Source organism: Phaeoacremonium minimum (genome assembly GCF_000392275.1).
Source record: "Phaeoacremonium minimum UCRPA7 unplaced genomic scaffold PA7_03_scaffold_155, whole genome shotgun sequence".
In the NCBI taxonomy this organism is placed as follows: Eukaryota; Fungi; Ascomycota; class Sordariomycetes; order Togniniales; family Togniniaceae; genus Phaeoacremonium; species Phaeoacremonium minimum.
In genome coordinates, this window is record NW_006921062.1 from 179,113 (window position 1) to 191,448 (window position 12,336).

Consider the following 12,336-nt stretch of genomic DNA (forward strand, 5'->3'; position numbering starts at 1 on the left):
GATTGGCATCCAGACAGGGGTTTTGGGTTCTTTCCATGCGTAGTATGGACTGCAGCCAGGTAAGTAGCCCCGACAGGAGGCTTTGGTGGAGAGTCTGCCAGATGAGGCTTCATCTCGCGGCGGTGCAAGGGAGACCAAAGGATAATTACTACAATGTAGGTCATGTTAGTGGGCAGCGGCTTGAACCAACGGAGGACGATATCGAAAGGGGAGGACAGATGGACAAATTGGGTCCAGCCAGTTCAGGAACGAAGCCACGCAACGAAATCGAGCCTGTCATCTTTGCATGGAATGCACCACAATATCCGACCATACTTGAGCCCCGCCTTGCCGCTTCTTGGTCGCTGATATGGGCTCGATGGGCTACTTGGACTTTGCTGTCTGTTGTGTGCACCTCTGGCTGCTCCCCCGTACATCTACATCGGATGGCGCTCTTGGCTCAGTGTGTTATCTCAACTCTGTCTCTCATCCATGAAGGAATCTCCCGCTAGAACCGTCAATTTTGCCCCAAACACATGTGAGAAGCTGTAACACGGCGACTCCACATCCCCAATCGTGGCGCCTCCACGGTGAGTCTGGCCACTCACTTGCTGCCCCGAATCCAGAGGAACCCCTCAGTCGAGCAGACCAACCTATAATCTGCCGTAGACGTATTGTTCGTTGGCAAATCCTGTGCGTTACATTTCGCCGTCTGGCGGCTGAGGGGCAAAGGCGTTGTAGAGGCTCAGCTGCTGCTACTGTACGTGCCCCGCAGAAGCTCTCGTGTGCCTCGTGTCTGTCGCCTGTACATACTGTAGCTTTTTTACCTCTTGGACTTCAGATGGCCTTTCAAGTCTAGCGCTCTGCGGTGCATCGTGGGCCAAGGAGAGCTTGGACAGCTAGCCTGTGGCAATGTTTCAGAAGCAAAGACGGCCCCACGCATCTAAGGGACGAAAAGGTGGGCTGCACAACGACAGGGCTGGACTCTGGCGAGTCTGCGAGTCTGGGAGTCTGGGCTCGAAGTATTCCCTGTGGAGGGAGAACAAGCCGCACCTTTCTATTGCGGTAGAGTAATACACGGATCAATGGCATGTAAATGATATCAATTTCTTAGGGACGTTGTGGCTCCTCTCCTCCTCATCCCAGCACTGCTGCTCCCTCAATCGGGACACTCAACGCCCATTGGCTGGTGCTCTGAGAACCCTTGAAAAAGATCTGCAAGAAGGGTTGAAGCCTCTTGACAGACGAAGAGTTGTCTAGTATCGGTGAGGTTGCCTCTGAGGCAGGCATCGGAATGCATGACATGGCAGGGCAAAGCAGAAGTGCAGGATGTTTTGCCCGGTCAGAAACGCAGCATCCTAGCCACTGCCAATCCCGAACTAGAACAACGGGTCGTGTGTCACAACAGATATCAATTCCTGGGCTTCCTCCAGCCGAAATCGCAGAGACGAAGCGAAAGAGTTAGCTTTTGGTAGAGCCTCGTGGACTCAGACTGGCTGTCCAGAGAGACAAGCAGACCTTGCGCTAATGAGAAGCATCCCGTGCCCTGTGGGAGCATGTCTCTCAACCCCTCGATCTAATCATCCAATGATAGCACCTCGCGGAATCTTCATGAGATCAAAGCCCTCCCCACGAAAGTTACGTCACGCGGATCAGGCTGGCAAAGTGACGGCCTCGTCTAAGTGACAGGGAGTATGGCGGTATCTCAAATTCTGTAATATGAATGTTCTTTTGTATGTCAACTCCCGGCTACGGAACTGGAGCCGTCCTACCATCGGTCGGCTTTTGAAGTGATAGATTACACTTTGAACAGAGACTCACCATGTGAAGAATCCATATGAGGAGCAATATTGCTAAGTGTATGCCTGTTGTGCGAGTCTGCGTAGGCTTCTGTGTTGGCCCAACAGGCCCGAGATCTCAACGCTGCTACGTGCTTCGCCTATTGCTCGGAGGACAATCGAGATTGCCTCCACTGATATCGTCGGAGGCCCTAGCCTCATGCAAGGTGGCCGCCCGCATTGCCTGACGGCCAAGGCAGCTTCCATGAACCGAGTTCTGTATGACCTGGGCGGCCTTCTGTATGGTTCTCTGCAGTTAGACACAAGGGCCCAGCGTCAGACCGAGAGGGTTTGCGATACTTGAAGCCCCGCGTAGCTTGGTTAGTTTCGCTGGCGTGATACACCAGCCCCATCCAAGCCCCTGACAAGAAGAGTTGAAAGCAGGAGAAGCCACGACGGAAGCCGGTCGACGAGGTATTCCTTCGTACCTGGTCTTGGAAAGGGTTGAAGCGGCATACTTCGTAGTCAACCGGGCGCAAATCTTTGCCCATACAAATCGTCACGCTGCCAGGACTCACCCTCGACTCCATTGGCAGATAAGATATAGTCTCACCGCTCTTTGCGTTGATGCCGGCTTCTTCGCCATTGGAGGCAGCAGCAGAAGAGGACTATAGGCAGCCATGCCACTAACGCAGCAGGCTGCCCACGACCATGAGGTTCAACCTGTCAAGTCAAATGAAGGGGCGAGACCGTTTGCACTCGGCTTTTGAAGGCATTTGTGAGGCTGCTAGGTCACGCAGGAGCCTCTTAAGTGAGAGTATTAGACAAGGCTGCATAGACCAGAGCCGTTCCTCAAGGTATCGCTAGAATACCACCGTCATTTGCAAAGGCAGTGCCATGACATTGCTCGGTGAAATGAGCCAGTCACGAGCTTGAACTTGGATCTCATGATGATAAAAATGTGCTGTATCTTGTACGGTGTCAAGATCTTGGCTCTTGGGAGAGCTCAGGTAATACGCTGAGACCTGCTCTGCTTCTACTTGGGTAGCCACAACTAAATAGCACGAAAAGGAAAGCAGAAGATTGTGACTTAGACGTCGCCTGTTTCCTCTCCAAAAGCAAATGGCTTTCGGTATATAATGACTGTGGTCAAAAGGCTGGGTTGTCAGCCACATCTGTGATCCTGCGAAGGAGCTTGCCCCTCTCTAGAGCCTCAGGTCATGCTGACAGGAGCCGTCAGTCCACAACACTGCCATCAACTAAGCAAGCTCGAGTAGACCTAGCTGAAATCTGAGGCAAAATCATAATTCCGAGTAGTAGAAACATGGAGATCTCCAGAAAGCCAGAGAGTATAGAACCAATGCAACGGATTAGAGTTTTAGGCTCTATTATATGAAACGCCCGTCCACTTAGACGAGGATTTCTAGGAAATAGAAGACATGGGTCGTGTAATTCGGGCGACTTGCACCAAAACAGTGGCCTAAAAAGTCGCCCTCAGTTGTGTTGCAGGATCTTGAATCGCATCGATAAGAAATTAGCTTCTTCCCGAGCAAGAAAGGATGGTGATAACTCCACATAACTGGTCTTTATATAGCCTGCAGGTTTGGCAGGCACATGGACCCCCAAAGTCTGGGGTCGATGAACGTTCACGAAGGCAGCTTGGCTGCTTTGTAGGTAGCTAGGAAGTGAGGAGGCTCAGCGACAGCCACAAGTAAAAGCCCCGTTTCATCCTGTCTGGTTGTAGAGGATTGGCTTATCAAGACAAGACGAGATGGCGGCGGGGGACCCACGCTTCTTCTATAATTACCAGGATGTTATCAACACATCTCAAACTCGCAGACTTGCACTGCCGACTTGTGTGCACAGACCAGGCTCCTCCTGCTTCTCTGCTGCTTGAAGTCGAGTACCGGTAGCAAGCAGCAGCGGCGACGTTTCTGGCGTTCTGCAGGGGTTTTCCTGTGGTGAGACTTGGTGAGAGAAGAGCTCCCTTGAGCGTGAAGAACGCCAACACTGTTGATTGCCAAATTTGAGACCCACCTCAAAGTCGAGGCTTTCGTGGTGCTATTGGCTGTAGCTCGGCAGCGATGGAGATATCGCGAAATTGGCGCTTCGCTAGGGGCCGTTAGTCAGGGGATGCAGCTAATCACAGCGCTTCGCCTCGACTGGCCGTTGCACTGGGGGTGGGATGGGTCCCCTGGGCCCCCTGGAACAGGCAAGCAAGCAGTGGGTGTGCGTGGTGTGTGCGTGCGCTGCTCTCTCGCGGGCGGCTCAGTGTGTGAGGTGGGTGTATGTATGCAAGAAGGATGCATCTCCTCTTATTACCGACTCCTCCTCTCCTTCTTCCCTTCTTCACCACCAGGTCCATCGTCGCCGGCATCACAGGCTTTTGAGAGTCCCTCTCGTCCCTTCCCTCACTCTCTTTTTACGCGTGCTCGCAGCCCTGCGCAGCCCTTGGATTCGACTTCATTCTTTCAGTCGATCCGTCCAGTCATTCTTACCCCCTAAACCCCCAGCCACCCGCGAATCCGACGACGAAACTAGGCGATACTCCATATCCCGATTGTTTGGAGCCACCATCCCTTGCGTATGTCTATCCTATCCTCCCTCTCTTCTCATTCTTCGTTGCTGCCGTGGAACGAAGAATTCAATCCCTTGCCCCGCGTCGGAATTTCGGGGGCAACTATTCCATTGCTTCCTTTTAATAGAGTCTGATGTTGCCGAGCCTGGCCTGGTCTGCTCCAATGTGGCACGGTCAATGGCATCGCCAGGTCATCCATTGAAGGCTGTGCGATGACAAGTGCTGACCATGACCCCAGAATTGACCTGATCCCACCGCTTTGCTATTATATAGCGTTATTATTACTTTATCGAACCCCGTCTTGACTTTTGGCTGCCATCGCTCACTCCTTTCGTCGCCTTCTTCGACAAGATGCAGTCCTTCCAGAACCTGGTTGCCCGAGGCAATCTTGCCGTCCGGGACTTTGCCGATGGCTCTGACAAGACCATCAACTTGATGATTGCCGTTCTCAGCCTTGTCTTCTTTGGCCTCCTGTTAGCTGCCACTCTGGTCCTGCTCAAGCGCATGCGCCAGAACAAGCAGATGCAGAAGGACACACTGCCTCGATACAACGACATCCAGCACGATGTCAAGCGAGGTGGCAACCACCGCCGTCTGACAATCGAGACCCGCAACGGGCACTCGAGTGTTGTTGTTTACAAGGACGGCCAGCCCATGCTTTCTAACCCCAACTCACCGCCTTACTCTCCCGACAATGTCCCGGAGATTCACATTACTTTCCCTGAAGAGGAGGATGCGCAAGGCCGCCGCAAGAGCGGCCGCGTTGTTGTCGTGCGTGTCGGTGACAACGCCTCAGTCGGTCTGGAACCCCTGCACGATGAGCAGCTGCCGGCCTATGAGAAGGAGAGCAGCACGCAGTTCTATTCGATTGATATTGACCGCATTGGTGGTCTGAGGGAGAAGGAGCGGAGCGACTACCACTAATCCAACCCTCGATCTACGTTACGAACCACATTTTGTCCCCTGGTGGACACCATGCCATTGCAAAGAAACGACCTGGTGCTCAATTCGATTAACGGAGTTTGGAGAGAGTTCGATTGGAAACGAAAACAACTACACCATCATTACCCCCTACTAGCCATGATTTTGGATGGCACCATAATGATGGACAGGATGCTGGTGTCACGATTCCCTCAGCACCTTCATTCAGAGGCAGTACCAAGCGCAAGCGCGGTGTATATACGGAACCCTTTGGCCTTCGCTTCGACAAGGAAGGCAAAACATGAGAAGCAAGCTCCCACTGAGAACCTCAGTGCTTGTGCTCTCTGTATATTCTAATACTGTATAATTTAACTATTATGACCACGACCCAACCGTCGCCTTCATTGTGACTGCGCTACTTACCTCGCCTCCCATTGCTTAATTTTGTTTATTTATTTCCAATCAATGTCTTCTATATGGCAGCAGTTGCTGTGGGTGTGCTTGCCGCCACCAAAGTTGAAGGTCTCACGAGGAATGGGTCTCAGCCACCGTAGCCTAGACGACCTTCCCTCCTGAACATTACGCCCCGAAACACCTCACCAAAGTGCAGAACCTTTTTCGAGTATGCGATGAGAAGTGAAGTAATGTATCTGCCTTATCCAACTCCACATCCGCCAGTCGCTCGAGGGAGCACGTTATCCCTACTACCATATATGTTGTCATCTGAGCCGCCAATGACCTGGATAGGGAGTCTCCTATCCCGGAACACTTGCCGTCTCGTTGACCACATCCTGTAGCCGAGACCCATTGAATTTCATGATGTTGAACTTGGACGATGAGTAAGTGATAACCAATAACGAACAGTCTGCAGCCACCGCCTTAGCCATCGTCCTGCTTGCAGATCGAAAATGCAATGCAACTGAAACCCTGATGTGGGCCGTCCGGCTGTCGTCAACTCAGTTTCCCCCACTTACTATCAATATCAAAGCCCAAACAATCCGTCTCATACACCGGTTTCGTAGCCCTTTAGATGCGGGACCTACCGTCCCCTGGGCTCTTCTCTCGAGAGACTGAGGAAAGTCATAAGGCTGACACTTCACTGGCTGAATTACGACCCCCGTCTTTTACCTAGTAGTATAAGTTCAAGCCACCGCGCGCCTGCAGCCGCTCTCCTTCGTCCGCCGGGCGTCTGGGGCGAATACCGGTATCTATCGGCCCAGTCGAGCGACTGGCCGAGCCGTCGTGGAATGACGAGCATTTCGGCGCGATCACGACAGTGCCAATGACTCCTGCGCTCCATGCCTCCTCGGACTGTGACCTGGAAAGGTGACTCGATCGGTCACGAAATTATACGTGCTGCAGGGAGCCAGAAGCGTGATTCTCAAAAAGCATGCTAATCAGCGACAGCGTCTGCGCCGCGGCTTAGCTCCCGGGCAGCTGCTGCTTCTGGAGATGGATCACCGACAGCTCCTACATACAGATAGAGATCTCGTGCGTTAGCCTCTGGTTATCGCTTCTTTATCGCAGTTAAGGGACAATGGTCACGGCTCTCGCCCCCCGCCATCCTGCTCTCGGCCGACACTTACCACCCCACACTGCTCCCTACTCTGGACCCTTGCCCACTTCAAGAACGCCCAGGCCGGCAACTGACGGACGTGATGCTACTGGAAACAGGGTTGGGTGTTTTTATCACCTTCGGCAGTCGTCATGAGTGGCCAGGATTAGTGAAGGCTTCCAGTGTGAGAGTCCCGAGGGAACGACTAAGTCGGGTACAGTAACTGGCGCCACTGGATATAGGTATCTGTCGAGATTGTAGTTGAATTGGACATATATCTATCTGTGCCTGTCTCCCTTGCACTTCCCTCGTAGCCTCTGTGATAAGCAACCTGATAGTCAGTTATAACTAGGTCGTCGAGTGAGAATAGTCCCACTTGATTATCTTTCTATCTTTGATATCCTTTAATCACTTGGTCAATATCACTCTTTACAGCAACGCTATCTAGCCCATCAATATGGCAGAAACCAAGAAAGGGACATGGCCAAATAGGCCAAAGCAGCCTGAAGAGCCTCCTTATAGAGAGCCTCCCAAGCCAAGCGGGCTCAAAGTTGAGAAGCCCAACTTTATCATATTCATGCCAGATCAGCTCCGATACGATTCCTTGGGTTGTTGCGGAAATAATGTAGGTGTGCTACTCCCCTATCCTCCATAATGTTTTTATGTTCTCGTATAGACCGTACTTCTGGAACATGACTGACAGTTTCTAGGTCGTCAAAACGCCAAACATCGACGCCTTCGCCGCCCGAGGCACCCGCTTCAGCAACTGCTTCGTACAGGCCTCGGTCTGTTCCCAGAGCCGCTGCAGCATGTTTACGGGGAACTACCCGCACGTCACGGGGCACCGGTCGCTCGAAAACTTGATCAAGCCGTGGGAGCCAAACCTCTTCCGCTCGCTGAAAGAAGAGGGCGGATACCACGTAGCGTGCCTCGCTCCGCGCGGCGACACGTTCGCGCCCACCGTGACCGAGCTGAGCGTCGACGAGTACGGGTTTCTAGAGACGCCCGAGTTCGTGCCCAAATTTGGTGGCGGCGGCGGCGATGATCCGGACAAAGAGAATATTTGGAAACGGCTCTTCTATAAGGGGCTGAGGAATCAGAATGCTGCGATGGATTACGACGACGCTGTCGTGAGGAGCGCACTGAAGTGGTTGGAGCGGCCTCCAAAAGACAAGCCGTGGGTGTTATTCATGCCGCTCATCTTCCCACACTGCCCGTTTCAAGTCGAGGAGCCATATTTCTCCATGTACGATCGGAAGGAGATGCCGGTTCCATCGAACAAGGCTGACAAGGTATGATATCCATTAACAGAACTCTGCGGTACCAGGAGTTTGGCTAACTTTCTTATAGACTGGCTACGAGCCACGATATATGTCCATCCTTCGCGAACAATATGGCACACATCGTGCAAGCCGGGATGTATGGGCGGAAGTGACAGCGACATACTTCGGTATGATCTCCCGGCTAGACGACCAATTCGGTCGGGTAGTCAAGAAGACTGAGGAATTAGGCTACTGGGACAGCACTGTAACTCTCTTCTTCACCGATCACGGAGAATACCTGGGTGACCACGGTCTCATCGAGAAATGGCCATCAGGCCTGTCTGACAGCCTAACCCGCGAGCCTCTCATCGTTGGTGGAGCGGGTCTGCCAAAGGGCGTCGTATATGACGAGATGACCGAGATGGTTGATCTGGTTCCCACTGTTTTCCAATTGGCAGGCATTGGCGAGCACTTCCCTCACTGCGGCAAGTCGATGGCCGATCTGCTTGTTTCGGGAGGGAAGACCGCGGACGGAGAGGTCATAAAACACCGGGACTTCGCCTTTACTGAGGGTGGTTTCCTCCTAAGTGAAGAGCCGTTGCTCGAACAGGCGCCCTACCCTTATGATATCAAGGCGACTCTGCAGCATACCGACACTGCCACGGTAGGAAAGGCGGTCTCAATTCGCGACAAGGAGTGGACATATATCTACCGGCTCTATGAGCCCCCTGAGTTGTACAGCCGCAATGCTGATCCGCAAGAGCTGCACAATCTCGCTGGGGTGGCTGACCACGCAGGTGAGCGACGAAGACTAGAGGCTGAAGTGTTGCGATGGATGGTCTCTAGCAGCGATTTCTTGCCCTGGAAGAAAGATCCCAGATTTCCCGATGTGAACCTCGAGGATCCCCGAAGCCAATGGGATAAGAGGGGTCAATGAATTTCCTTTGTCGAATAATGTAAGGTGTTCGAAAATTGTGTTGATAATTTGTTGATAGCTTCTATAAGTAGCGTGGTCTACGTCGTATTCCGCATATTAGTGAATCTTCATAGGTCGAAGTATACACTGTAGTGCCTCATGGGTTGCCATAGGAGTAAGATCGACTTGGAAACGGGAATTGTGGTGCTGGCCCGCTATCCGGATATTGGTTGGGGTAAGGACTGAGGAATGTCCCTTGTTGCACATCCACAGGCAGCTGGTGCTGGGGATGAATATCAGGTATGAGATGAGGATCCATATTGGGGTCTATAGCCATTGCCGCGAATCCTTGCTGTGGTGGTAGAGGTGTGTGTGGCATCAGGCCATAGTTTGTGACCTGGGGCAAGAAGCTCCCTGATTCCATAGGTGGTGAAGTCATGGCCCTGTATCTTTCTTGCGAAGGCGCCTCAGGCTGTGTTATGGTATTGCAACCTCGTGCCTGCGCAAGGAAAAACGGAATCTCAGGGCGTCCGAAATCGTACGACAACTTCTTGTCGGTGTCTGCTTCAGAGCGTTTCCTCTCAGCCAGTGGCCGGTTGCGAAACCAGCGATCAGCTACGGAAGCTGTTCTTCGACGGTCCGACTCTTCATCGCCGACCTCCTCTACAAGGGCATTTTCGAGGACGTAGTGAGGACCTGGAAGGCGGACATTTTCAGGAGGTTTTACTCCAGGCATTCTGTCAAGAGCGTACATTAGCCACTATTATCCTGAGTCGCACAGAAGACTAGTTTCAGACAGAACTTACCCTATCATCTGTGGCTTATCGTATTCAGGCCTGTGTTGGAAATTGGCGACAGTAGTTTTGAGATCCTGTGCCTGTGAAAGTGTTAGCCTCGACGCTTGAAAGGGCGACAGCAACGGTATGCCATACCAATATGTTTATCCTAGGAAGGTAAGCTGATATTGGGTCTAACATCTCCAGATTAGACTGGATGAGTGCTGCCAGTCCCTCATCATCCACAGGTTTGTTGCGGCAAAGGGGAGCTGTGCTGTGTTCTTGTAGGTCGGTGTATAAACGGTGCTGTCTAGCCGCCAAGAGCACCTTGGAACTCTGAATGATGCAAATCGCAAGATTATGGTCGGCTGTCACTAGTAGGTCGATACCAGGCGCTCTATGAGATACACGACGCTGCAACTTCTCCCAGAAGCGTGCAAGAGTGACAGCGTAGCCAACTGCCTGCTTTTGAGACTTGAGAATGAAGGCTTTAGGTAGCTGGCGAGAAAGCTCCGAGTTCGCTTCCTCCCTGAGCCCAGGTACAGAGAAGCGATATAAGTCTATGTGTAGCTGAAAATACCACGTGGAGAGCATGATGAAGGCGGGTCCTTCTGAAGTGTCGAAATTATTATGTATGTTGGATTCAGAGAATTTGAACGGAACGGGAAGACTCTCATTAAAATTGCTCAGCTGTGCTTGGAGGCTTGTAACGCTTTCCATTACTTGAGAAGCTTCTACGCGCGGTCTGCGTGGGTGTGGAGTTGGCGGCACAGCAAATCTTTTCGTAACGCTGGAGAAAGAGAAACTGTTAGAAAATAAACGCCTCTGGTAGAAATATTTGATATTGGCAAAAGATATTATTGTAATTCAAATTTTCTTGAAGGTATAAAAAGAACAACTTACGCAAGTATTTGATGTCGTATGCGAGATAGCTTGATATGACAGGCGTACATTGATAGCTCAGTAGATCGTTTAAGACTGCCAGGGTTACGGGAGGACGTATCAGCATAGGGAACTGTCCCATCGCGGAATGTCTCGTTGCTGCAAGGCAACCTCAGATTCATCATGTCGTCCCGTAGAACAAGATGATCGTCAAATCCGCCAGCCAGAAAGCGATCGAGAAGCCAGATCATCCAGACCAGCCGTCGGCTGCTTTCTTGCTTGGCAGACAAACCCGGCTCGTCCCAATTCATCTGAAGTGCCGTGACGACTCTCGCAGCTAACGCCAAGTACATCCATACTTTGTTCCATAAACCTTCCATCCAATTGTAGCAAACAGCTAGGACGAGGATGACTAGATTTTCTCTAGAGTTGACACGCAGGAATGCATCCATATTTCGAAATATATGAAAGTCGACGATATCGGTACAGCGGGTTCGAAAGTCGTCATTGCAGTGGCTCGCAGGCAAGAGTCTCGAAGTCAAGGCACAGATTCCGGCAGCTAGAGGCTCTGAGATATTTCCGTTGTCCAAGTCATCATAAGTCGTAGCAGGATGTAGGAAGCCATAACATGGAAGAGGGAAGTAGAATTGAAAATAAACACCAAGATGTTTTGCAACAAGGTCTTTCTTGAATAGTTGATCCCTTTGAAAAGATGTTAGATTAAAATGCGGCTCTTGGGGTTTAACACTCACTCAGTAACTAGTTGGCCGGACTGCGCAGGATCTGTCGGCCATATTGGACCAGGTGACTGGGAAACCGTAATACCCAGGCCGGCTCCTGATTCTTCTTCCTTAACAACTATACTATCCGCTACATCGATTTCGTCCGTTGCAGTTTCTTCTTGAGAGGGCACATTAGAGAACTTCCTCTTAGCCGGGATATATTCGCAGATCAGACCAGCGCCTTCACAGCGTTTACATCTAGGAAGATCCCCAGAGCACTTCGTCTTTAGCCAGTAGAGTCAGTCTGGCTCAAATGAAGAGGAGAGAGAGAAATGGGAAACATACCTTGTGAGTGTGGCATTGTCTACATGCGCGCTGAGCCCTCTTCCGAACCGTACCCGCTTCTGTAAGGCTTCGGGATGGAATAGTCCTGGAGACTTTCGCTACGGAGGTATTAGAATTGATGGCACTATTCAGAGGTGAGTGGTACCTACTTGGAGCATGGGAGCCAGTGACGGCTCCCTGCACGAAGCTACACGATAAGTCGAGGCGAGAACAATTAGAACAAGGTCCGTCTCCTGGGTTGCCCGTACATTTGACCTACAGCCAGCGAGTTAGTAAGCCACGGTTCGAAGGAAAGTATCCATCCCTTGCCAGATGAGGACTCATGATTAATCTATAACAAGCCAAGAATCCTGCACAGAATCATAAGTGGCGCCCACTGCAGTGTCGGTTCTCGGGGAGCAAATGATGGGCGAGAGCCAGCCGAGCCCACATAAGCCTGGATCCTTTGCCAATTGGGATATAAAGCAATAGAAAGAACAAGCTTTGTGAAAAGAAACTTACCTTTCTCAGTCTACAAGTGCGGCAGCACTCTGTATTAGCTGTGCTCCGGCGTCGTTTACTTTTCGGGCCTGATGTAGCGGAGAACGATGTTGGAGACCCCGGGGACTCGCCGTCAGCGCTT

General features: G+C 51.6%; 2 protein-coding genes across 2 annotated transcripts; both read left to right on the forward strand.

Moving 5' to 3' along the window:
* Positions 1–4,686: 4,686 nt before the first annotated feature.
* UCRPA7_2267 (hypothetical protein) lies at positions 4,687–5,259 on the forward strand (the record flags this gene model as incomplete). The annotated part of the gene is made up of 1 exon (XM_007914848.1): positions 4,687–5,259. The coding sequence occupies one exon, from the start codon at positions 4,687–4,689 to the stop codon at positions 5,257–5,259; it is 573 nt and encodes a 190-aa protein (XP_007913039.1).
* Positions 5,260–7,620: 2,361 nt separating this feature from the next.
* On the forward strand, positions 7,621–9,010 carry UCRPA7_2268 (putative sulfatase protein; the record flags this gene model as incomplete). The annotated part of the gene is made up of 2 exons (XM_007914846.1): positions 7,621–8,103; positions 8,162–9,010. 2 exons carry the CDS (start codon positions 7,621–7,623, stop codon positions 9,008–9,010), a joined length of 1,332 nt encoding a protein of 443 aa, XP_007913037.1.
* Positions 9,011–12,336: the final 3,326 nt, after the last annotated feature.